The sequence below is a fragment of the Microcaecilia unicolor genome, chromosome 2 (assembly GCF_901765095.1).
Source record: "Microcaecilia unicolor chromosome 2, aMicUni1.1, whole genome shotgun sequence".
NCBI classification, from domain to species: domain Eukaryota; kingdom Metazoa; phylum Chordata; class Amphibia; order Gymnophiona; family Siphonopidae; genus Microcaecilia; species Microcaecilia unicolor.
The window spans coordinates 259,898,315-259,926,226 of NC_044032.1; the positions used below are offsets into that span (position 1 = coordinate 259,898,315).

Sequence of the window (27,912 nt, forward strand, 5' to 3'; positions counted from 1 at the left end):
TTTTTAACAACCTTCTTCACTAGTGACAGGAATAAATAAAGGCTTACTTCAGAGGCAGAAATTCACGTCTACCTATCACCATAGAAGAGAAGAACCCCCACAGGGGAGACAAGTTAATCCATGCCACAATCAACCATCACCCTGCTATAAAGACAGCCAGGGGAGGGGAGGGAACCAGGGTCACTGGATATCACCCTAGCTGGCAGATGAGGAACTCAGGACCACTGAGTATCATCTAAAACTAACCCCAACACGGTTACCAGCATACCCCTGGCTCCACTGTCACCAGAAGAATCTGGGACAGGAGCTACCAGCTAGCAATCCAGAGCAGCTGCACGATCCATCCACCATCCGCTAGGAGACAGAGAAAATAGTTCCAAGTAAACTGCCCCTTAAGGGTATCGTGCAGCCTGGAATGTTCAGTATTTTCTCTGTCTCCTTCTGCTGGTAGATGGACACAACCCATTAGTCTGGACTGGTCTGGTATAGATGACAAGGAATGATCATTCTGTCAATTACATTAAATGGCGTGTCATTGATAAGCTTGAAATGGATTGTGGGGGAGATAATCCTGTGAAATTGTAAACTATAAGGAACAATGTTGGATTTTCACTCTTGACACTATAGCTCCAGCTGGCATTAATCTTGAGATTGATTGGAATTAATTTATTTGATTGGCAGCTTTTATTGGGCCAGCCCCTGACCGTTTACTGGTTGAGTCTAAACTTGTGACTTATTAGTCAGCATCCGTTTTCGCACATTGAATGAGGCACATTGTAAGAAGTGACAGCACTTGCAATAGTAAGTATGAAAAAGTTTTTAATTAGATGCTGTATATTATTAATTTATATATTTTTGTGTTTAACTTACCTTTTAATTTTTCGGGACCTTGCCCTGATTCTGTGAATTTGGTTGCAAAACATGTCCTATGTTGGCATATTGGTCCTGCTTGAAAGCTAAGTGCTAAATTTACTTTCTTTATATTATAAAAGATAATGTTGGAAATTATTAAAGTGTTATTGACCAATGAAGGGGCAAGTATGTCATGAGATGAGTTCTCATTGAAACAAGTCACCTGAAACTGAACATGGCCAAGACTGAGCTTATTGTCTTCCCACCCAAACCCACTTCTCCTCTCCCTCCACTCTCTATCTCAGTTGATAACACCCTCATCCTCCCCGTCTCATCTGACCACAACCTCGGAGTCATCTTCGACTCCTCCCTCTCCTTCTCTGCGCATATCCAGCAGATAGCCAAGACCTGTCGCTTCTTCCTCTATAACATCAGCAAAATTTGCCCTTTCCTTTCTGAGCACACCACCCGAACTCTCATCCACTCTCTCATTACCTCTCGCCTTGACTACTGCAACCTACTCCTCACTGGCCTCCCACTTAGCCATCTATCCCCCTTCAATCCGTTCAGAACTCTGCTGCATGTCTTATCTTCCGCCTGGACCGATATATCACCCCTCTCCTCAAGTCACTTCACTGGCTTCCGATCAGGTACCGCATACAGTTCAAGCTTCTCCTACTAACCTACAAATGCACTCAATCTGCAGCCCCTCCTTACCTTTCTACCCTCATCTCCCCTTACGTTCCTACCCGTAACCTCCGCTCTCAAGACAAATCACTCCTTTCAGTACCCTTCTCCACCACCGCCAACTCCAGGCTCCGCCCTTTCTGCCTCGCCTCACCCCATGCTTGGAATAAACTCCCTGAGCCCATACGCCAGGCCCTCTCCCTGCCCATCTTCAAATCCTTGCTCAAAGCCCACCTCTTCAATGTCGCCTTCGGCACCTAACCATTATACCTCTATTCAGGAAATCTAGACTGCCCCAACTTGACATTTTGTCTTTTAGATTGTAAGCTCCTTTGAGCAGGGACTGTCCTTCTTTGTTAAACTGTACAGCGCTGCGTAACCCTAGTAGCGCTCTAGAAATGTTAAGTAGTAGTAGTAGTACTACTACTACAGAGGTTTAAATAATGTAAGCACTTCTCTTCGGGTGGCAGGGCCTGAATTCCATGCTACCCTGCTGGCATTTCATCCAGTCTCTTGTCTTTTTAGTAGAATGTGTAAATGTATGGCTAGATAGCCAGACAGAGGAACCTTGGACCCTCTCCAATGCATACTATTGCTGGAGCAAAGTGCTCCTAAAGAAATCATTGTCAATGCTATATGCTCAAAAAATAGGTGGGAAAAAATTCTGACACAAGTTCCAATTTATAAGGTTGGGTCTACCAAGTAACTGTTAACATAATATTCATAAAGTTTGGACCATTTTATGTCCTTCAGTAAGCAAGTACATAATAGTAAATATTGTTGGCTACTTTTAACCATCACACACGTTATTTATAATTGAAGTCTCTGTGAAAAATGCAAAACGGTTTACAATTAAATTTTGCTCCTGTGACAATGGAGGATTAAGTGATTTGCCTGAGATTACAAAGGGAATCAGTGGGATTTGAAGCTAGTTTCCCTGGTGCCTAGCCCACTGATCTAAGCATTATGCTACTCCTCCACATATCCCAGCTAACAGTCACAGAGCATGATCATCTGCAATATTTCTCTTTCTCAAGGACAACTGCCATTCTCCTTTGCATTCCATCATCTTGGTTGGAAGTATATATATTTGATCCCCATTTAATTGCCAGCTGCAGTCCTTTTCCCATGACTAACCCTAAGAATCTGTAACAATCCAAATGTGTTTTCACTGGATCTCCTAGTTATTTGAAGAACATGCAGCCCCCCAGACAGACCCTGCTGTTTGATTCTCCCATTGCAGCCTGTCACACAACCTGGACATATGGATACCAATATTACTGCTAGGACTTCTAACATTTCATATTAACTTCTGCCAAACCAGAGCTAACGGAATGTGAATGAAAGTCATTTTAATACATTTTATAGCATAATTTATGATAGGAGGGGTCCTTAAAGTCTTTCAGCCCCAGGTTAAGATGGCAACATTTGGTGCCGTGCCACGGCCCACCACATGGCATTGACCAGCAGTTCAGGAGAAGCACATGCTTATGGTCAGCCCAGCAGCAGGTCTGCTCCTTTTTCTTGGCCTAAGTGATTTGTTGCCCATCCCAGTATGTTGATCCACACAGCCCAGCCTGCCAGCATGTTTATAGGGTGGCCAGCAAGGTTTTTGAAGAGGAATGCAGTGCAATGTGAGAGCTTGGAATCATTAGCGACCAGTGTACAAAGGCCACTTTCCCCTACCCTGTGCTGTAGCCCAACACTGAACGGTTCAGTGTTGGGCTACAGCACAGGGTAGGGGAAAGTGGCCTTTCAGTCTGAACCCCCAGCTGTGGTGATCTGTATTGTGTCCAGGGCGAGTGGGTGCACCTGGGGGAATTTTGGCGGGCACACGGTGAGCTCGAGCTCCCCTGCCACAGCTGTCAGCGTGTCTCGCGGGCTGGCAGTGAGGCGCTCGCGCAGCACCGCGCCGGCGCGCGCTCCCGGGCTCTGCAGTAGCGGCGGTGGCAGTGAGCATCGCATCGTTTCGCTTGGCTTTGCATTAAAAGCAGCAGCTGCACGGTCTGTCCCGCTGCCCACCGCCGCCGCCTCCGCACACCGCGGCTCGGGATTGTGGGGACCAAGCATGGCTGGGGGCAGCCCGCTCCCCTCCGGCCACCTCGCGCCCTTGTGACGCGCAGAGAGAAGCTGCGGCGGCTCCCTTTGCTCACTCTGCGGCTGGCGGCATGGAGGGGGGGCCGGGCCCCGGGTCCGGCCCGGGCCCGGGAGGCGAGAGCCCGAACCGGGCCGTGGAGTACCTGCTGGAACTGAACAACATCATTGAGAGCCAGCAGAAGCTGCTGGAGACGCAGCGGCGGCGCATCGAGGAGCTGGAGGTGCAGCTGGAGCGGCTGAGCCAGGAGAACCGGGACCTGCGCGAGGGCCAAAACCGGGAACGAGAGCAGCAGCATCGTCACCACCGGGACTACCACTGCCGGGACCCCCCGCAGCCTGTGCGGGATCCTCCGCACTACCCCAATCGCGAGCCGCAGCACTACCGCGAGGGCCAGTGCCAGCAGCAGCAGCAGCAGCACCGGCACCGCGAGCGCGACCAGGAGCGCGAGGGCCACTACTCGGGAAGGGAGCGGAGCCAGCGGAGCCGGGGAGCGTCCAGGAGCTCCAGCCCCGGCGGCGGAGGGGGCCACAGCACCAGCACCAGCACTAGCCCGGCCACCACCCTGCAGAGAAAGTGAGTAACTGGTATCAGCACCAGCCGGCCTGGGACAGCTCAGGAAGGCGCACTCTTCCCCCACCTTCAGGTCCCCCCACTGCCGTTGTGCTTGCGCCCAAACAAGATCTGTATCATGCCGAACCCTTCATCCCTCTCTCTCTTTTTTTTCTAAGGATCATAAAGTTGAGAGACACACTACCTCTCTCCCCTTCACAAAAACTGCGGGTCTTCATAGCCTTGCCCTGATCATCCCCAGCTAGGGCTCTTTCATTCCCAGTAGCGCTTACTCTATGGACCACACGCAGTATCTTGAATTGCCTACAGGAAGTACTGTCACTTACAGGTGCACTTGGAAACTCTTTACTTGTGGTAACCGTCCTTCGGCAATGGCAGAAAAAAAAAATGTGAGTCCCTTCGGAGGCCTATATAAATACAGTATATGGAAACCTATAAAAAAAGGACCCCCCCCCCCCCCCAACCATCTTACTGGAAGGCTTTATTGTAATTGATGTGAGGCAGAGTTTACAATAATAAATCTATGGGAAAGATGATTACTGAATCCAGGGGATCTCTAACTCTCTGGTCTGTCAGTTCTGGCTGAACTAACTCCATCAGCAGCTCAAATATCTCTTCTGTCCCAGCTTAGAATTTTTTTCCTATTTTAAAGATGTCAGGAAATCTGGCTTGGATCTCTGTCATCTCCCAGACAGCCAGTGGTCGCTATATTCACTATGATTTTTTTCTTATTTATTTTTTTTAACTTTGACATTAGTCAAAAATAGTGGTTTTGCCAAAATACTACAGGTTCCATGCCAGAATCTGACACATTAATAATATCTCTATGACAACAGCAAATGCACTACTGTAGTTTCCACACTTATGCCTGAAATTGCTGTTAAGATACAGACAAGTAGCAACCCATGAAAAACTATGGCCTAATTCCTTGTCCCCCTAATTTATTTTTTATTTCCCTATTTCCCTCTGATTATCCTTTTCCCTTTTCCTCCTGGTTCATATCTTGACCCTTCTTGTCTCCACTTTGTTCATCTTCTTCCTCCTTCCCTCATCTCAATCCTAGGTTCCTGTGCTGTTCTAGAGCTGGAGTAACACCAGTGTGAGTGCTGTTGTGTGCTTGTCCCCTTCCTTTTTTTTTCTACTTCTTGTTCCCCTCTCACCATATAGATCATCATGTTAGGAAGCAGGAGTATTGCAGTGACATCGGAAGTGTGCATGTTTCCAGTCCCTGCAGCCATTCCATTTCTGCCCTCCCATGCATTCTCTCTAGTCTGGAAAGATGTGGGAGATGGAGGAACCACAACCACTGGGAATACTTGTCCCTGTGCTGCTGCCTTCTTTGTTGGTGCCTGGCCTGGTGTGGAGGCAGGAGGAAGAGTGGAATTGTCAAGTTAAAAATAGCATTTTCTAGCAAAACAGCGTTAGTCTTGCCGTAGTTCATAATTTTGTGTAAAACCAAAGTTGAAGCAAAAAAAAAAAAGACCTAATCTGTTGTAGGTGGTTAAGCTTAGACATCTGAAAGCTGGGAGATATTTCTTATCACAGTGGGTGATAGTAAGGGCAAGGAAGCATGATGGCTAGAGCCAGTGCAGTCAAGCTTTTCTGATTGTCAGCTGGTTAATGTCCTCAGCTAGAGCACTGTAGGGCAGCCAAGTAGCCTGGGTGGGCCAGAATGGGCCTTTTCTGCTGACAGCTACTATATTGCCGTGTTATGAGATAATCAGAATAGGGTTGTGAGGGTGGTGAACTTGCCCTTCTTTCCTGATTGATACTGTGACTTTGGGGTCAGAAAACTCAGTAATGGATCAATGTTTATTTATTTATTTTCAGAATGTATATCCTGCTTTATTACCAAAGTGGGTTACAATAAAAACATTCATAAAATCACAACAAACAAGAATATAATAAACTACAATAATTTAATTCATGAATAATACGATCTCTATCTAGGGAGAACCACCAGAAAAATCCAAGATCATTCATCAATAAAAGCTTTCATAAAATAATACATCTTCAAATATTTCTTAAATTGTTGTCTGTTTGAACAGAGTCTTAAATAATCATGCAAATGATTCCATAAATTTGCTCCTTCAATGGAAAAAGCTTGATTGTGTGTATCAGAAACAGTCCCCCCTCCTCCTACAACACTCCTCCCCACATCCAGGTCTGAGGGTGGAGATGGAGTTTAGCCCAGCATACATTTTCTGCTCAGCAATGTTGTGTTTGAGACAGGAATAGGTCTGCTACCTCTGGCACCTGCCTACAGCATCTGGGCAACATCTGTACTTGGCAGGTTGAGCCTCACATCTAGACTGCTTAAAAAGTGTTCTAAGCCCAGCGAGGATAAGGAGAAGTATTTAGAAACTCAAACTGGTATTTTTTAATGGTTTTTTTTTTTTTGCCTCAGCGATGGATCAATCTATGTCCCCAGTATTAGAAGTAAAGCTGAGGAGCACTACCTGGGTACCACATGAACCTGGCAGCAGTTAGTCACCTTCTCCCACAGAGCTTTCCACATGTAGCTCATACTGGAAGGACAGGATGGGGGTGGATCACCCTGTGGTTCTTGTGTATACAGCTTATCTGATCAGCTACTGGTTGTAGCTGTTGGAGACAGCATGATGGGCTAGAGGGACTTGTACTTTGATTCTGTATGACAATTTTGTTCCAGTCTGGATTTGTTCTGAAGAGAAATGCGAGGCTTTTTCCTTTTTTGAAACTGGGACAGGTTCCCGTTTTAGCTAGCACCTCGCCCCAGACCCCCTTAACAGACCGACCAGTCTTTATTGTGAAGAGAAATTTTATTTCTCTTAATTTCTTATATACTGCTTGCAAGCCCAAAATCTCTGGAAGTGGTGTAAATTAAGGTGGAGAAGGTATTTTTCTGTTCTTGGAGGGCTCAGCAATAGAGGGTTAGGTGACTTGCCCAAGAGCATAAGTAGCTGTAATGCTCCTTTAAGGTTAGGTCCCTGTTATATCTGGTACCTCACTCCGGATCCCTTTAACAGGCTGACCCAGTCCTGGTTTCATGCATTGCATGCATGGATTTGAAGTTAAGATTTTTTCACTGGTTTGTGAAAGAAAATCCAAATTATTAATTTATGCACTGGGATGAAACCAGGACTCGACCAGCCTCTTTGATTGACTGGGGTGCTGGGGTGGCAACTCTGGTCCCAGCACAAGATCTTGTCCCCACAGTGAGAGGAGAAAGGGAGTTCTCCAGAGCCATAATGTGGCATTGCATCTGAAACTGCTGGTCTTGCTGCCTCCTCCTCTTCTATCTTCCCATGCATTTTTCTGTCACCGTTAGCAGTAATTAGCTCCCTTACCCGCCTGTTCTCTTCAGCAGTCTGCTCCTGACATTGGGCTTAAATTCAGTGTGATGGCTTCAAGTGCTGCATCACCATGCAAGAGAAAAAACAAACAAACAAACCAAAAGAGAGAGAGAGATGGTCATTAACTTTTGTAATTAGTGCTTTGTGTGGGTGTGAGAATGGCATTCTTGTGTGTCTAAACAGCTTCCTTCTCTCCATGGTTTATTGCTGAGATGAGAGGGAAACAGAGAGGGTCTGATAATGAGCAGTACAGCTGCACCCTACTTGGGCACTGAAGAAGATGGGAAGGTTGCACCATTGGCCTCTCATCCTCTGACTCCCGGGAAAGGAAGGGGGCAATGACTGAAAGAGGGAAGACTCTTTGGAGTGAGTTGTATGATTGTTCTTTTCTGACAAATGCATAATTTCTAAAATTTTAGCAAGTGCACAGTCACAAATACATGTTTGCACTTAACCCAAATTGGATTCATTTGCTAGTGTATATTTCATCTTGCTTGTGTTGTTTTGAATGAGACATTGTGTGGCACTGTGATCAGCTTTAAGCCTCTTGGCCTCTGAAGATTGAAATACAGAAGGATAGAAGATGTTGCCATACAGACTGCCTAGTCCAGTGATGGGCAACCTTTTGAGCTTGGTGTGTCAAAATTCACCAAAAAACCGAGCATAACTCGGGTGGTGTGTCACTTCAAGAAAAATCACTGCTACTAGGACCGCCCCCGGGCCCCCCCTACCCGAGATCGCTGCCCACCCGAGGTCGCCGGGCCCCCCCTCCACCCACTACTGGGCCCGGAACTAACCTTAAAGCCTCCTTTCACATTGCAGCAAGCAGCAGCAGGGCAGACCTCTCCTCCTTCCTTCTGTGCTCCGCCCTCGCGGACGTTACGTCAGGCGAGGTCAGGACACGGAAGGAGTGGCCTGCCCTGCTGCTGCTTGCTGCAACGTGAAAGGAGGCTTTAAGGTTAGTTTCCGGGAGCGAGGAGGGAGGGCAGACCACACTGCAGCGGCGCCGCGTGTCATCGAAAACGGCTATTCGTGTCAGTGCTGACACGCGTGTCATAGGTTCGCCATCAGGGGCCTAGTCTGCCCCTTTGTAACTTCCTCTGGTGCAGTCACAGATCATGCTCCATCCTTTTCCTCCTTTATTTGTCAGCAAGGATGGATTTAAGATTTTGGCATCTGAACCTGGAGAGTAAGGGCATGGATTCTCCCTTGTAGCTCGGTAAACCAAGGCGGGAGCCCCTAGAGCTTGGAAAGCAGGATTGGGGGATAGGGCCAGCATACCATGATGGTGCATCTTTGAAGTGGCAGCAGTGGATGGCCCTAAAATAAGTGAGAGAAGGTTCCTTTTTGGCCTGAGTCCATCCAGGAGCTGTAATGCACATTGTATGCAAATAGTTATGCAGTGCCCCCTTGTGGGGTACTGCTTTCCCCAAACCTGCACCTAGTACCTCCCGCTAGCTTTTCTGCGGTATGCTATCTGAAGCCGAAAGGGTGACAACACAGCGAGGGACTCTGCTTCCAGCTGGCTTCTGTGTGTTTTCAATTTATTTATTTTTCTGTGAGAATGGGAATAAGGAGGGATCTATCAGTATTTTCTCTGCCCTTTTGGACTTGCAGCTGTGTCAGAACAGGCCTGTGTTGGGCTATAGCACCATGAGTCTTTATCTGCAAGTAGATGGGAAAATTTTCCCTTATGGCTATCAAAATTAAATTTCTCCAAAACAGAGGCAGCGTGAGTTTGAGACATAGGCCCTTCACAGCATCAAACTGTTTACGTACACCATACTCATATTTTATGGGTGCAGCATGTAAAGGGTCTTGGGGTGTGGATTGACTCTTCTTTAGATTTAGGGCATCATATATTTGCTGTGAGTTAATCCTGTTTTGTAGAAGTTTTGTTGCTACAGCTGCAGCCATAGGTGTCCCATTCTTCCTTGGTAGCTGTGGTGCAGACAATAGTCTTGATAATATTAAATTATTGTAACACTACTAGTGCAGGCCTTTTGCAAAAAAACATTGAAATGGTAACAGATTTTAGGAATACTGCAAATAGGGTTTTAGAAGGCTTCCACCCTTGTGATCCTGTGTCCCCTCATTATTGATTTTCATATTTGTTTTAAATGGTTGATGATTATTTTTTACATTTTTTACACGGAGCTGGCCCTGCTTTTCTGGTTAATGAACTTAAGTTGTATGTGCTAGGGTGTTGGCTACAGTCCGCTGGCAGACAGTTACAGGTGAGAATGAGAGGTAATTATTTACAGTTTCCACACTGTACTAACTTTACACATATATTCCGTGTGTAAATGTTTAGAATAGTAGAGTGCATAAAATTCAATGCGAAGAAATGCAAAGTGATGCACTTAGGGAGTAGAAATCCACGGGAGACGTATGTGTTAGGCGGGGAGAGTCTGATAGGTACGGATGGGGAGAGGGATCTTGGGGTGATAGTATCTGAGGATTTGAAGGCGACGAAACAGTGTGACAAGGCGGTGGCCCTAGCTAGAAGGTTGTTAGGCTGTATAGAGAGAGGTGTGACCAGCAGAAGAAAGGGGGTGTTGATGCCCCTGTATAAGTCGTTGGTGAGGCCCCACCTGGAGTATTGTGTTCAGTTTTGGAGGCTGTATCTTGTTAAGAATCTAAAAAGAATTGAAGTGGTGCAAAGAAAAGCTACGAGAATGGTATGGGATTTGCGTTACAAGACGTATGAGGAGAGACTTGCGGACCTGAACATGTATACCCTGGAGGAAAGGAGAAACAGGGGTAATATGATACAGACATTCAAATATTTGAAAGGTATTAATCTGCAAACGAACCTTTTCCGGAGATGCGAAGGCAGTAGAACGAGAGGACATGAAATGAGATTGAAGGGGGGCAGACTCAAGAAAAATGTCAGGAAGTATTTTTTCACGGAGAGAGTAGTGGATGCTTGGAATGCCCTCCCGCGGGAGGTGGTGGAAACGAAAACGGTAACGGAATTCAAACATGCGTGGGATAAACATAAAGGAATCCTGTTCAGAAGGAATGGATCCTAAGGAGCTTAGCCAAGATTGGGTGGCAGAGCCGGTGGCGGGAGGCGGAGATGGTGCTGGGCAGACTTATACGGTCTGTGCCAGAGCCGGTGGTGGGAGGCGGGGCTGGTGGTTGGGAGGCGGGGATAGTGCTGGGCAGACTTATACGGTCTGTGCCCGGAAAAGGACAGGTACAAATCAAGGTAAGGTATACACAAAAAGTAGCACATGTGAGTTTATCTTGTTGGGCAGACTGGATGGACCGTGCAGGTCTTTTTCTGTCGTCATCTACTATGTTACTATTTGCCTAAGCACTATTCTGCAAATACCTGCGTAACTTACACAGCGTGTTATTTGCAAGGGGGCATACACAGGGGAGGAGTATGGGTGGGACATAGACAGGGCTCCCACTTACACATGTAATTACAGAATACTGTAAGTTACAAGGGTTCCTGTCACACTGGGGCACTTGCACTTTACACCAGCTGGCTTTAAATGTTCTTACCTGAATGTTAAAAAGGGATGGTAAATAAGACCGAGAATACTGTAATGCCTTTGCATCGCTCATGGTGCCACCTCACCTTGAGTATTGCGTGCAGTTCTGGTCACCGTATCTCAAAAAAGATATAGCAGAATTAGAAAAGGTTCTAAGAAGAGCAACCAAAATGATAAAGGGGATGGAACTCCTCTCATATGAGGAGAGGCTAAAGAGGTTAGGGCTTTTCAGTTTGGCAAAGAGAGGACTGAGGGGATATGATTGAGGTCTACAAAATCCTGAGTGGTGTACAAAGAGTAGAAGCGAATCGATTTTTCACTCTTTCAAAAAGTACAAAGACTAAAGGACATTCATTGAAATTACATGGAAATACTTTTAAAACAAATAGGAGGAAATATATTTTCACTGAAAGAATAGTTAAGCACTAGAACTCAACTGCCAGACAATGTAGTAACAGCGATTAGTGTATCTGGGTTTAAGAAAGGTTTAGACAAGTTTTTGGAGGAAAGGTCCATAGTCTGTTATTGAGATGAACATGGGGGAAGCCACTGCTTGCTCTGGGATTGGTAGCATAGAATGTTGCCACTATTTGAATTTCTGCCAGGTCCTTTTGAGCTAGATTGGCCACTGCTGGAAGCAGGATACTGGGCTAGATGGACTATTGGTCTGACCCAGTATGACTATTCTTATGTTCTTATGTATGTACCTTACTTTCCTTTATAAAATAGCCCCCTCATTTTGTAAAGTTGTGTTCCAAAATTGCCAACTAGTGCACAAATTTGTTCATCAATTTATTTAATAGTGCCAGTTTTGTGCATAAAATAATTGTTAAATTAGGTGCCAGTTGGCCTTAAATATCAGTAATAGCTCTTAAGTGACATGAATTGGTGTTAATTGGCAATAATTTGTAGTGGCACTATTCTATACACTTACCCCCCGATAGTCGGCAGCAGGCAGTGCAGTTAGCTGCTGCCAGTGGCGCTGACCCTGGATATTCAGTTCCAGGCCATATTCGACCACCGCCATTGAATCTCCAGTTTCAGTTTCGGCCGTGTCAAATTAACTGGCTAAATGAATATTCAGCGCTAGCCAGTTAAGTTAATAGTGGACAAAGATAGACCTGCCATTTTAGTGGCCTATCTTAACCACTGAACTTAGCCAGTTTAATACTGAATATTTGCGCTTAGCCGGCTAAGTCACGCGACATAACCTGTTAGCGGCTAGCCGCTAAGCGTTAATATTCAGCGGAGATAACCGGCTATCTCCTGCTGACTATTAGTGGTTAGCTGGCTAAGCACTATTTATCCGATCAGGAGCTGTTCCTGGCCGGTTATATAGCATTGAATATTGGGCCCTTAGCGCCTGAATGCTATAGCGTGCAACTCCAAAGGGGGCATTCACATGGGCGGGACATGTGCACCTGACAACTTTAAATGTGAACATTTACATTAGCCTTTGATATGGCGTAAGTGCTTGTGCCTAAAGTTAGACTTTTGCAAGCCGACTTACACTCTATTCTATAATGGCAATTCTGCATGCGATTACATTTATAGAATTGTCGCTTAGCATTTATACTTTTCATGCCTGATTTTTGGCACTCTTTCTTGAATCTACTTCTAGGCTCCTACCACGCACCCTCTAGATGTCTAATTCTAAGTGCCCTGTTATAGAATTGCCCCTTAGGTATTGCCACTGTTCAATGACTATGATCCCCTCCTGTCAGGGGGGCTGTGAATATTGCTGTATGGCTTCCCTGGTCACAGCTGACCCAGGAATGCAGGGCCCTCTGGATTCAGTTTATAGCAGCTTGCATTTAGATTCATAGTGGAGTTAAGTGTGGTATTGCTGGTTCTGGGGAGGTAATCTTTTTCAGCTCTGAAGCAGTCTTGTTTTCTGACTCTTTTCTGTTTGATGTCTGGAATGTCAGTGGTGATTATAAGTAGGGAGTTTCATAAGTTATGCTATCTTTTGTCTTTTGAGCACTGTCAAAATTGTGATATACAACTCTTCCTTTTTATAGTTTTGACAGGATCTCACTTTAATATGTCTTGTGAAAGAACACTTAGGATTATGGTACTACCTTATGTCATGCTGGATCTATTTTCGGTTTCCTGTTTCCTGTTTCACCCTACATTTCCGTGTAGTTGCTGTATATGTGCCAATTTGCACTATTTACACAGTCTTTGCAGTACTTGTATATGTTTCCCTACTGGATGGACCGTGCAGGACCTTTTCTGCCGTCATCTACTATGTTACTCATGTTACTATGTTACTTGCTGAATCTCTCTGTGTGTCCTGCGTCTTTTGTGAAGTGAGGACCCCTCTATGTATTTTATACCTCAGATTTTCTTTCTGGAAATGGAGGCTGCTAGAACATGTTCAGGTCTACAAGGAGAATCAAAATAAGGGCCAAGGCTGAAAGCAATAGGGGGCTGAGTGCACATCATACATCATTCCCTAGGTTGTATATCATCCAAAAATATGTGTGTGAGACAGAGAGGAGAGAAGCAGCTGCTCACAAGCTTGGGGGGGGGGGGGGGATATACTGCAGTGCTGTACTTAGAGAGCCAGTGAGGAGGTGGCTGTTTGAAATGCTTGGAGTGTACAGCTGATGGGAATTGAAATGTATTAAGCAAGAAGCAGGCCAGCAAGATATTAGTGAGACATTTCCTGTACTCCTGGAACTTCCTTTGGATGATGGATGGTGGAACCTTCAGTCCTCCTAACTAGGCTGTGCCATGGCTTTAGAGAGAAAGAGGCAGCTGCACCTCATGGTGACACCCAGGGAGCAAACAGAAGGGATAGAAATGCCTAGATATATTCTTTATTCCTTGCAGTGTGTCATACAGTGAGGTAGAAAGGAGAGAAATACTTATTCCTTGCAGTGTGATACAGTGAGATAGAAGGGATAGAAACGCTTGGAGATGATTTTTATTTCCTGCAGTGTGTCATACAGTGAGATAGAAGGCTGTGATTGAAGAGGCTGATTTGGATTTAGTGGCAATCATGGATACAGGGTTCACAGAGAACCATGACTGAGAAATAGTTATACTGGACTATAATTTGTCCAAGAAGTACAGGGTAGGAAGCAGGGGCGTATCTGCGTGGGGCCACAGGGGCCTGGGCCCCCGCAGATTTCGCCCTGGCCCCCCTCCCCGCCGTCAACCCTACCCCGCTGCTTACTTTTGCTGGCGCCGAGGTCCGACCCGCAATCTCCGTTTTTCGTCTTCCTCCGTGGCCATGCTTCCAGGAAGTAATGCTGCAGTGCTGATTCGTTGAATCCAGTTCGGCGTCTGACGTCAGACGTCGAACTGGATTCAACGAATCAGCACTGCAGCGTTACTTCCTGGAAGCATGGCCACGGAGGAAGACGAAAAACGGAGATTGCGGGTCGGACCTCGGCGCCAGCAAAAGTAAGCAGCGGGGGAGGGTTGACGGCGGGGAGGGGGTGGAGAGAGGCGGCGGCGGCGGCGGGGGGGGGGGGGAGGGAGGCAAAAATGTGCCCCCCCTCTCTGGCTGTGGCCCCCCCTACCGCCGGATTCCAGATACGCCCCTGGTAGGAAGAAAGGGAGGGAGGGGGCGTGGCATTATATGTTAAAGATAACATTAAAGCCACACAATTACAGGACCTACAGGGTAAGAAAGAGGCACTGTGGATCAACCTGGAAAGAGGGAATGGTAAATGTATTTACGTTGGTGTGATATACAGGCATCCTTCACAGACAGAAGAAGCAGGGGTGTAGCCAGCCTTCCGTGGGGGAGGGGTCCAGAGCCCGGGGGGAGGGGGCACATTTTAGCCCTCCCCCGGCGCCGCCCCCCCACTGCCGACATTGCCGCTCCCCCCTCCCGCCGCGAACCCGCCGCCGCTGCAGCCTACCTTTACTTTTGCTGGCGGGGGATCCCACTCCCCGCCAGCCGACGTCTTCTTCTCAGTCGCTTCCTGCTCTTCAATTTGTTTGCTGACGTCCTGCACGTTGTACGGGTTCGCCGGGAGGGGGGTCCTGGGGTGAATCTGCGGGGGCCCCGGCCCCCTCAGGCCCCACGTAGCTATGCCACTGAGAAGAAGTGGAGAGAGATTTAATTGAAGACATTCAAAATAAAGCTGTGAAAGGGGAAGTACTACTAATATGTGATTTTAATATGCCGGGTGTTGATTGGGGTATCCCATTTTGCAGGGTCTTTTAGAAGCAGGAAGATTCTGGATTCTCTAGAGGGGGAACTATTCCAGCAGTTGGTAATGGAACCCAAGCATGATGGGACCATACTGGACTTAGTGTTTACTAATGGGGAGAGTGCTTCTGATATTATAGTAGGTGATCATCTGACGTCCAGTGATCACCAGATGGTGTGGTTTAATATTAAGATAGGTGTAGAGAGGGTTCATTCAAAAGTGAAGGATCTAGAGTTTAAAAAACTAACTTTATTCAAATGGGGAATTACCTCAAGGAATTGCTGTCTGGATGGGAACATCTGGAAGAACCTGGAAAACAATAGGCAAAACTGAAAGGGGCTATTAAAAGGGCAACAAACCTTTTTGTAAGGAAAGTAAATAAAAGTAAGAGGAAAAGGAGGCCACGTTGGTTCTCAGAAGTAGTAACTGAAAAGGTTAGGAAAAAGAGGTTTGCTTTTATAAACTACAAGAGATCGCAGAATGAGGAAGCAGGCGACAATATCTGAAAAAGCTAAGCAAAGCGGATAGTCAGGAAAGTAAAGATGCAAGTGTAAGAAAAAATAGCCAATACTGTAAAATGGGGGAGCAAGACATTTTTTTAGATATGTTAGTGATAGGAGGAAGTGTAAAACTAGCATTGTGAGACTCAAAGGTGAAAGAAAGGAAGGAATATGTTGAAGCTGTTAAGATAAGGCAGAATTGCTTAACAAATATTCTTGTTCTATATTCACAGTTGAAGGGCTGGAAGCAGGACGGCAGAAGACAAATACAAATAGAAATGGAGGGGTGGTAGTCTCTGAACGATTTTCAGAGGACTGTGTTTGTGAGGAGGTGGACAAATGATGGAGCCAGATGGCATACATCTGAGGGTACTGAAGGAACTTAGGGAAGTTCTAGTAGCTCCACTGGCTGACCTTTTCAATGCTTCTTTAGAGTCGGGAGTGATCCCGGAGGACTGGAGAAGATAGATGTGCTCTTTTTCTGGAACCTGCTTCTCTCCATATTCTCATACATTCACTGGTATTATCTAAACTTGACTACTGTAATTCTCTCCTGGTAGGTGTGCCTATTAAATCCGCAGGTTTCAGATGATACAAAACACTGCAGTTAAGCATCTACAGGGCCGTAGGAAATTTGATCATATTACCTCTCTTTTGATTTCAGAACATATGTGTTGGATTATTTGTAGTAAATAATTAGCAGATTTTAGTACACACAGCTTCAGCTTTAGAAATGTTAATTTCTTTCTTCATCTCTCTCTCATTCACCCCTGAATAATTCACTGCTGAGTCACTTTAAAGTTGAAGTAACAAAACATCTGTTTACTCACAGTTTGTAGTTAGATTATAATCAGACAGGCTTATATATACATATTACTATACATTTGTATTATCAGCTCCTTCCATGTGCTTAGATGGTAATGGATGCTCACACCACCATAGATCCTCTCAGGTTAGGAGAGATCATGAGCTCCATGTGCTCCATGTGCTGCATGTGCTGCATCTAACCCCCACAGGAAGTTGCATAGCTGTGTGACCTCTCTAAGTAATTCACATCAGAGGTCACAGAGTAATCACAGAGAAATAATAGGTGACAGGCAATGCATGTAAAATACAATTACATTCCAACAAACCCCTTCTCATGCATAACTGTCATGCAATTATTTATTCATACAAAGTCCAAGCTTTATACGCAGATTCACAAAATGTTCTCTGGGTAACGGTTTGGTCATGATGTCAGCTGTCATCTCACTGGTGTGACAATAGTGTAGACTGATGACCCCTTCTTTTGCCAACTCTCGCACGTTGTGGTATTTCGTTGCGATGTGCTTGGTGCGTGACTGAACCTTGTCATTCTGTGACAGTCGGATGCAGCTCTGATTATCTTCCATTAACTGGATTGGTCTCTTTTCATCTATTCCAAAATCCAGCAAAAGTTTTTCAATCCACATCAGTTCTCTGCACGCTTCCGATACAGCCACATATTCAGCTTCTGTAGAAGACAGACTCACAATACTTTGTTTATGACTGGCCCATGAAATTTGTACATTTCCATACATAAACACATATCCACTTGTGGATTTATAATTAGAATGATCCCCTGCCCAATCTGAATCACAGTAACATATTAGTTTTGGATTACTATTGGCTGAAACCTTTAATTTACAATCAATGGTACTCTTTAAATACCTTACCATCCTTTTAACTGCAGTCCAATCTGATTTGGTAGGTGAGCTGACCCTTCTGCTCAAAATTCCTACTGCATTTGCTATATCAGCCCTGTATGTGGTAGCTAGATATAAAAGCTTACCTATGGCTGATCTATATTGGATGTTATCTGGTAAAGGTTCTCTTACTGTTTCATCCTTCAGAAAATCAGTGATCATGGGAGTGCTTACAACTTGGGCATCTTGCATACCTAAACTTTCAATAAGCTCATTTATTTTCTGCTTCTGGCTTAGAAGATAAGAACCATCATTTTGTTTCTCAATTTCTATACCAAGATAGTATGACACATTACCAAGTTCTTTTATCTCAACATTGAGGTTTAAACACTTTACAATGTCCTTGTACTCTTGCTCACTTTTGCTTGCAATGAGCAGATCATCAACAAAAGCTAAAATGTATGCATATTGTCCATTTGTGCACCTAGTGTACAAGCATTTATCTGCTTCACCTTGCTTAAATCCTAAATTTGTCAATATTTCATGCAATTTTTCATTCCAACATTTTGCACTTTGCTTTAATCCATAAAGACCTTTGTTTAATTTACACACTAGCTGTCTTTGTTTTGTATTTATGAAACCTGTTGGTTGTTCCATGTACAAGTCTTCAGTTATTTCTCCATGAAGAAACGCTGTTTTCACATCAATGTGTTTGACTTGCATGCCTTTTGAGACTGCAATGCTCAGAAGTGTTCTTATTGTCGTGTGTTTCACTACAGGTGCAAACACTTCATCAAAATCTTCTCCATATTTTTGAAGATATCCCTTTGCCACTAATCTGGCTTTATACCTTTCCACTTTTCCTTGTGCATTCCTTTTTAACTTGAATACCCATTTGCATCCTATAGCTTTCTTGCCAGGAGGTAATTTTGTAAGAATCCAAGTATTATTTTTATCCAATGCATCAATTTCTTCTTGTGCAGCTTTATGCCATTCAGCAGCTTCTTCTGCTGGCATTTTCTCAATCTCATCCCATGTTAAGGGCTCTTGAGCTTCTGCTGACTTTGTTAGGTAAGACAGTCTTGGGGGTGGAACACCTTTGTTTTCCCTGGATGAGCGTCTGACAACAGGTTGGTCTGACCTTTCCGCATCCTCTAAATCTGAGAGTCCTTCTCCAATTGATTCCCCTTCTCCAACTATACTGTCTTCTTCAATGATCCTTTCTGTGTCTGCTTCCTCTGCCTGTTCCTCGTTAGATACAGGTGAGTTGCTTTCAGACATCTGCCTTGGTATGGCATTTATATACACTGGCATGTCTATTATGGTTCTAGTTTCATATTCTGGATGATAAGGCTCATCTGGGATAGTCCAGCCTTTATCAACCCTCTTGTTTTCATCAAAATATGTAACATGTCTTATGCCAACAATGCCAGTTTTCAGATTCAAAATTCTATATCCTTTGTGTCCTGGAGCATAGCCAACTAAAATGCCCCTTTCTGTTGTGGAATCCAGCTTATGCCTTCTTTGCTTTGGTTCATGAGCATATGCTGTACTTCCAAATGTTCTTATGTGTGACAGGTTTGGCTTCCTACCATGCCATGTCTCATGTGGTGTGCGCTCAGCGCCTTTAGTTGGCATTCTGTTTTGTAGGTACACTGCTGTGAGAATGGCTTCCCCCCATAGTCTTTTAGGGAGATTGCTATCTGACAGCATACATCTGGTCATTTCCACAAGTGACCTAAATTTTCTCTCTGCAACAGAATTTTGCTCTGGTGTATAAGCTACTGTTGTGATATGCTGAATGCCTTCTTGTTCTAGAAATGTGCGCATGCTTTGTGAAGTGAACTCACCACCATTGTCGGTCTGAAGAACCTTTGGTTTTCTTTCAAATTTATTGCTCACCATGGCTACGTATTTCTTCAGCATGTCTGTGACTTGACTTTTCTCTTTCAGCAAATAGGCCACACAATATCTAGAGAAATCATCCAAGAATATTAGCACAAATCTGTTATTTCCCAATGATGGGATATTAAACGGTCCACATAAGTCACTGTGTATTAAGTCCAGCACTTTATTACTCCTATTTCCTGTGTATGCAGGAAATGAGGGTCTCACACCTTTTTGAGTAACACAGTCTATGCATTTCTCCATTTTACCAGCATCTGCACTTATCTGAATGCCGGTGGCCAGTTGCTTACTGTAAAGATCCTGGATCACCTTAGAATCACGATGTCCCAGGCGGCGGTGCCAGATTTCCAGACTACATTTACCATCATTCTTCCTTACTTGCGCCAGATGTGAGGCTTCACCTGAAATGTTCAGCTTATAAACATCATTATGCATAAAAGCTTCAGCATACACTTCATCATTTTTAGAGATTGTGCACTTACTGTTTTCAAAATGAATCGCAAATCCCTTCTTATCTAATGTAGATACACTAAGCATATTGCAAACTGCTTGGGGAATATACAAGACATCACTTACAGGAATTTCTTTAACTTCATTAGACACTTTGCATTTTAAGAATCCAATACCTTTTGCTTGGATCTTAGCAGTCCCTGCGTTTGCAGTTTTAAGAATACCTTCCTCTGGACACATTTCCTGAAAGAAATCCTTACAATTGGTTAAATGGCATGTGCTCCCTGAATCCAAAATCCAAGTACTTTCATTTGAATTATTATTTACCATAGTCAAAGATTTTTCTGCCATTAGAAAGCCCTTGTGTTTATCTTTGTCCTTCATACATTTCCTGGTTTGAAAATTCTTTAGTTCCATTGGCTTAGGTGAGCTAGAGGGAGTGTTTTGTGTTTCCTTACACCATTTAGATACATGTCCCTCCTTTCCACATGAGTAGCAAATCAGCTTGCCCTTGGGTGGAGTTTTCCCATAGCTCCGCCTTCCTCTGTTCTTTGCCAAGAAATTTGTTTCATTTCTCTCTGACTGACTTTGAGAACACATCTCCTCAGAATCATTTATTATGCATTCCTGCCTTAGTTTTGATGTTGTCTGTTCAAAAGATTGCCCTTCAATGGCCTCATTTACAGACCTAAAAACATCAAACTTCTTTGATAGTGAGGTAAAAAGAAATGCTCTTTTCAATGCATCACACATGGGAATTCCAGAAAGTTCTAACTTTTGAAATGAAGACATAAGATACATAATGTGATCATTACATTTACTTTTATCCCTTAATTTGGTTTCATTCAACTCTGCTAACCAAATTGGTTGCTGCTTTGCATATGTAGTTGCATACATAGTTCTCAGTTTATATAAAATGTCCTTTGGTGTATCTTTTCCCTCCACTAATATGGCTTGTTTCTCTGAGAGAGCTTCCAAAAGCATGCACTTCACATAATAGTTTGCATTGTCCCATTCAGCCATATTTTCAGCTGTTCTGTCTTGGTCTAAGCATATATTTAATCCTTTTGCTCGAAGGAGACATATGAATCTTAGTTCCCACTGCTGATAATTAAACTCAGTTAATTTAGGCACCTTGAGAGAATAGAAAAATGGTGAATTTCTTCCCTCAGCCATTTTCTTAGCCTTCTGTCTGCTGTGTGGGGGGAGAGAGAGACAGACTGAATCTTTCCTTTAAAACTTAAGAGAAAAAATGTGGCCTTTTTTCTGCCTGGTAATATTTCTCCCTTTTTCAATTCCTGGGCCTGGGCCCATAACCCTTTTGTTGGATTATTTGTAGTAAATAATTAGCAGATTTTAGTACACACAGCTTCAGCTTTAGAAATGTTAATTTCTTTCTTCATCTCTCTCTCATTCACCCCTGAATAATTCACTGCTGAGTCACTTTAAAGTTGAAGTAACAAAACATCTGTTTACTCACAGTTTGTAGTTAGATTATAATCAGACAGGCTTATATATACATATTACTATACATTTGTATTATCAGCTCCTTCCATGTGCTTAGATGGTAATGGATGCTCACACCACCATAGATCCTCTCAGGTTAGGAGAGATCATGAGCTCCATGTGCTCCATGTGCTGCATGTGCTGCATCTAACCCCCACAGGAAGTTGCATAGCTGTGTGACCTCTCTAAGTAATTCACATCAGAGGTCACAGAGTAATCACAGAGAAATAATAGGTGACAGGCAATGCATGTAAAATACAATTACATTCCAACAATATGCGCCCAATATCTTATAGGATTTCTTTTAACAACATTCTCTATCATCACATACAATCTTCAGGCCTGCCCTCTTTCTTTGCTAGTCTGTTGGTTCCCTATTCTCCTGTAAAGGCCCTACATTCTGTTGCCCAAGGTCTTCTGACAGTTCCATCCTTCTTTAAGGTTTTGTTAGACATCACCAGACACTCGTGGTTTTTTTTTTTGATAAACAATTTTTATTGATGACACACACCATCACACGCCAACCAACAGATCACTATACAGATTACAAACCATCATACAATTTACATGATATTGTTCAGCGTCACACAGTACATGTCATCTAGTTTAACATTTTTACCCTAGACACTCGTGTTTTATCGTAGCCAGTCCAAATCTTTGGAATGCCCTCCATCTTTATTTGAGGCTTGAATGTTCAATTTCATACTATGAAATCTACTGCAGCACCACATGATCCCATTCTTACTTCAACTCTTAAGCGACTCGTTACTTCATTGGTCCCCTATATCCATACCATGGTCACAACCAGGTTATCTCAAGGCATTGTGCTCCCCCTCATGAAAATCAGCTAGTCTTATTCCCAAGCTAAAAGATCCATTGCAACCATATTCTAAATGCTCCAATTATCGTCCTATTCTGGGAATGATACTAGATGATAAACTGTCTATGGAATCAATTCATTAGCGAGGAGTTCCTTTATTGTTATGAGGAAACTAAGAAGTATCTGGAAATATCTTTCTGAAGATCTGTTTAAACTGGTGGTTCAATCTCTAGTCCTTAGCAAACTGGATTATTGTAACATCGTGTATATGAGTTTATCAATGCGTTTATTGAAAAGGATTCAAACTACGGTTGTATGATTAATCTTTTCTCTTAAAAAATCAGATTGAATTACACCATTTTTATTAAGATACATTGGGTTCCGGTTGAAGCTAGGATGTTGTTTAAATTGGGTTGTATGATATTTAAGATTATATATGTCTTGATATCCCAATATTTGATTATTCTTGTTTGGTTTTCAAAATTGAAACAATTTCATAATGTTCGAAATTTCTCTCTGTTCTCCTTTCCTAGCTAGCCCCTGAGGGATTGTGTCAAAGAAATTGTTTACCCATCTTTTTCACTCAGATTAAGGCATATCAGTGATTATGATAGTTTTAAGAGAGAGCTGAAAACATATAATTAGGAAGTAATTTGTTAATCTGTGCTAGTCTTTGAGAGTGTCTCTATCTGATATAAATATTTGATATTAATTAGTGATATTGATTATTCTGTTACATCCTGGATCTATTTGGATCTAGTATCTTTGATGTAATCCAGTGTGAGCTATATGATTGGTACTAGCAGACTATAAATGAATTAACTGTAACTATTGCTAATCTTCAATTTATTGCCAAAATTGCACAGGGGCCAATATTCAGACCACGGGAGGGAGCTCAACTAACTCCCACAGTTGGTGGTCAGCCTGGATATTCAATGCCAGGCCGTTTCCAGTGACCGGCATTGAATATCTATTTTTAGCTGGTTTAAAGTTATAACTGGCTAAGTTGATATTCGAAGATGGCCGGTTAACTTTAAACCGTCTAAAGATGCACCAGCACACAAGCTATTTAAGCAGCCCGATGTGGCCACTTACAGTAGCCGGATATGAATTGAATATTCAGGGATAGCAGGCTATATCGTGCGATACAACCTATCTCCTAGATGCTAACTGTTTCAATTAGACTACTACAAATCATATATCTAAATCAAAATACATTATTCTTTATTACCAAAATTATTAAACAACACCATCACATAAAATCCCACATTTCCCACATCAAGTCCCGTAAAATAGTCCGTTATGTAGGAGGTAAAGTCCACAATTTTCAACTCATTACACTTCCTGTTGAGTGTTTTGCTTTCACCATAAATGATGAACGTGTGGATTTCATTCATGTTCATCATTTATGGTGAAAGCAAAACACTTATTAGACAGACTCTATTAGATAGGCATCTCAGGTACAATAGCCGACTGGTTTCTCTCTTATTTTACAGAGTAGAAATACATCGTCTGCTTTTGGGACTCTTTTTTTTCTCTCCTTTTACCACATCCTGTGATGTTCCCCAGGGCTCTAACGTATCCCCCATCTTATTTATTTTTAGCCCCATTATTGACTTTAGCCCAATCCATTGCTTTGACAGCTTTTGTTTATGGTGATGACATCATTCAGCTCTTATCTCCCCTTGATTCATCTAATCCCAATGGCATCTCTGACATCAACAACAAATTAACGCAGATTACAGACTGGCTTCGCAATAATAGATTTTGAACCCTACAAATGCTCTCATTTTTGCAATGATGGATCACAGTCTCTTGTTTCTCTCCTTTTTAACAATCCAGTTCCAATAGTCTCATCTGTAAAAGTTTTTGGTATAATACTTAATAATGTTCTCAGCTTTCAATTATAGAGTTCCACGATTATTCAAATTATGTATGATTAGAGCAATAAAACCTCTACTTCAACCTTCAGCTCTTAACATACTTCATTTAAGTACCTGGGAATCACCTTGGATTCAGTGCTCACATTCTCCCCTCAGGTCTCTTCTGTACTTAGATCAGGGTCCGTAATTATGTGGACACAAATTATCTTCATTCTTTATTTTATGCTTATATCAATTCACAGTATGATTATTGTAATGGTATATATGCAGGTATCACCAAAACTAATCTAAAACATTTACAGACTTCAAAACACCACAGCCAGGATTTTATGCCGGGCAAAGCGACGTGACCATGTCACATCCCTTCTTAAGCAGTTACATTAGCTTCCAATAGATTTCAGGATTAAGTTGAGAGATGTGGTAGCCGTGTTAGTCTGCTTCCAATGGTAAACAATAGAAATAGAATAAAGTAAAACATAGAAAAGAAAATAAGGTGATACCTTTTTTGATTAGCTTGCAAGGGGCTATCTTCAAAAGCTAATCAAAAAATGTATTGTTAGTCCAATAAAAAAGGTATCATCTTATTTTCTTTTCTCTGTTTTACTTTATTCTAGCTCAGGATTAAGTTTAAAGTATTAACTCTTCCACATAAAACATGTTATAGTAACAGACCTGATTATTTATCATCATTGATTAGTTCTTACATCCCACTTCCTACCCATCGCTATCTCACAGACAACAGACTTGTACTGCCCCATCCATCCAAAGCAAAATGGGAGTCTACTAGATCTAGCACTTTTTGCTTTACATTGTGGAATTCCTTGCCACAGCATCGTAGAGTAGAAAAATCTTATGCCTCTTTTTGGGCTCTGCTGAAAATATTTTTTTTTCAAATGGCATTTGATAATTAGTAAAACAATTGGAGCCTCAATCGGGATTCATTGGTTTGGAGAGCAGTGGGCGACAATTAAGTTTGAATGATTTTTACTGTTACTTGCTGGATTCATTCACCTTTTTAAGATGATGGAATTCCCCAGATGGTCATACATCTTTCAAGCGCTCCCTCAAACTTTTGAGGAAGGATGTTCGTAAGCTTCATAGTCATCTTTCCCATTGTTGCTGGGGTGGGAAGAAGCCGAAAGTCCCTGTTGAAATGCTTTTGGGAAATTTGCAAGCCAGGGGCTTGGGGTTGCCAAACATCTACACATATAACCAGGTTTGCTTAGTCAGACACCCGAGGGATTGGTTTCTGGACAAGGAAGATTATACTCCAACTCGAATAGAAGCAGAGCTTTTTGCTCCCTGGCATTTCAGTTTTTTATTACCTGGGAGGGCACTCCCCTCTAGCTTGCAGGGAAATGTTTTATTACATCCTTTACAGAAATTGTGGCTTGATCTTACTCATATCTGGGGTGTTTCCCCCCATACTTCTGCTCTATTACCTATTTGGGGTAATGCAGAGTTTCTCCTGGAGATTGAGATTGGGACCTTTAGAAGGTGGGAGGGTCTGGGAATCTCGCATTTGTAACACGTACTACATCCAACAGATGGTTTGCTACCTCTTCGGGCTTTGGGGAGTGGATCGTTGGCTCGTGTAGTGGAAACCTTTGCTTACCATCAATAGCAACATTAAGTTTCTACAGTAGACGTCTCGTCCTTGTCGGTTTGCCAAAGTTCTAGTTTACATTCTCTTATAGATTTACAAGATAGAGATCGTCTTTCAGTATCCATAAAACCATATTGAAATTCTCCCTTCTGAAAAACACACAACACCTGTTTGACAAATGGGGAGTGAATTTACACAGATCACCTGCCTCCTTAGATTTGACCAAATTGATTGCTAGGATTCTAAATTTGACAATAGTGGCAGATCTCAGAGAGTGTCTATTTAGGGTGCTGCATCAAGCATATATCACCCAATGTCAAATATTTGAAATGGGAGGTATTGATTCTCCAGTCTGTCAGAAATGCGCTGTGCACTATAATTCATTTTTCCACGCTTTTTGGGAATGTTCATGGGTTCAACACTTTTGGACCCAGGTTGTTCATTATTTAGAAGATCTTCTGGGTTCACCTATACTGCTGTGAGCTACTGTTTTTTGTTGGATAAATATGAAGTGTTTCTATTGCAGAGTGTCAGCATTCGTTGTCCAGGTATGGTCCCTGGTCCAGTTCGTAGAGGCAGTGGGTTCCCAAGAATACACAATCCACACGGGTTTGGATATATATAGAAAGTATATTGTATTTACATATATATAGGCTCACAGCACTTAGTATAGGTAAATATTACAATTCTGTATCTATATGTGTGTTTAGATGGGAATCAATGAGAGAAAGGTAAGGATAGGGGTGTTCAGAGGAAAAAAGAGAAAGAGCCTTGGAGTAGGGCTGAAGGAGAAGGGGGGGGGAGCAGAGCCAGGTGCTCTGGGGCTATAGATGGGGTGTGCAGAGAAAGAAAGAGAAGCCCGCGCAGAGCCATGTGCTCTGCCTTATATACCTAACAAGAACAGAGAGGGATCAAATAACTTCTTTCCTTCCCAGCCTTTGTTATCAGCTATTTCCTTTGCAACCTCCAGTTTAATTTCCTGATGTAAGGAAGGTGAGCAATTTCACAGGTTTTAATCTTTCAAGTCCCTAGTTTTGGAGCCTATCTGTCTGGCATTCATTGTTCTCAGAGAGCCCTGGTCCCAGATGCCCAGAGAGGATAAAGGTATGTTAAATAGGGGTACTTGACAAACAAAGGGCTAGCAGGCAGCTGGGCAACATTTGGTCCATCTTCCACCATCAGGGATTCCTGAGGGAGGGGGGAGTTATCAAAAGCTGGTTTCATATTAATCTAAGTATGTCCAGCAATCCTGACATCTCAGAAATCCTGACACAGAGCAGGGGTTGTCATATGCTCCTCCGTAAAACAGTATTACTAGGTAAAAGGTCAATCCTGAAGATGTGGACCAAGGAGGTGAGATTGAGAACAGTAGATGGTACGAGGCTATCTAGCCCATTATATGGATTGAAGCCAGTAGGTGTAGCTTATTGGCAGTAGGCGGAGTCATAAGTACACCCAAAACAGCAGCAAATAGAAATAATGAACTGCCTAAGCGTGATCCATCTGTAAAAAGTCAAAAGCTGTTCAAGTTGGATAGGCAAAAGATTTTTTTAAATTTTACTTATTTGACAACTTTTAATTTATTTGAAAGCGTCACATATATAGATATAAATATCATGAAATCAAAGCTGAATATCACTAAAACAGCTTCAAAACATATTGTAACTAGTGGAAACAGCACTAATAAAGGCTGTGTTTTGTGCTCATTTTTCTACAGTGCTATGTACAATACAGTAATAGATGACCAGATTTCAGTGAGGATATCCTGGTTACTGATGGGTTTATCTTAACTGTTGTAATCTGCCTTGGGAAGCCTGGTGTTATAAAGATTGGAAGTAAAAATAAACTCTCCTTTCATTGGTGCACATGGAATCACATCTTCACCTCATCTCTTTTGTACAAATGGATTGTTCTGTTTTGAGCACGTTTCAGGGACAAGTGGTTTTCATAAGTCAAAATAGTAAAACTAAATATTTTCTTCAATGCAGCTCTCTCATTTGTTTAAACATAACTAATTGGGCTATAAGCCCCTAATGCAGTCCTTTGGTTTTCTTATATTTTGTCCTTGTGATGACTTATAAAACAACAAGGCAGCCCTTGTAAAAAAAAAAAAAAAAACACAGTTTTTATTAATAGATTAAAGCTTCCAGAATTTCAACATAAAATGCCCGACGTGGCCATGTTTTGCCAGTACAAACGGTAGCATCTGGGGCAGTGGGCCACTGTAAATGAAAATAAAATCATTCAGTATCTAGTAAGAAATTCCTCTAAAAGCATAATTATAAATAAATAAATAAACTTTATAAACACAAGAGGAACTCTCAGAAGAACTCTTAATAATAGCACCATACTAAA

The 27,912-nt window shown here is 42.9% G+C and overlaps 1 protein-coding gene across 1 annotated transcript in view; it reads left to right on the forward strand.

The window, feature by feature from the left end:
• The first annotated feature begins 3,707 nt into the window (after window positions 1–3,707).
• The window catches only part of LOC115462008 (IQ motif and SEC7 domain-containing protein 2-like), an 85,431-nt gene continuing 61,226 nt past the window's right edge, over window positions 3,708–27,912 (forward strand). Inside the window, exon 1 of the mRNA XM_030192056.1 lies at window positions 3,708–4,210. Coding sequence (XP_030047916.1) covers window positions 3,708–4,210 — 503 coding nt within the window. The remainder of the gene's footprint in view (window positions 4,211–27,912) is intronic.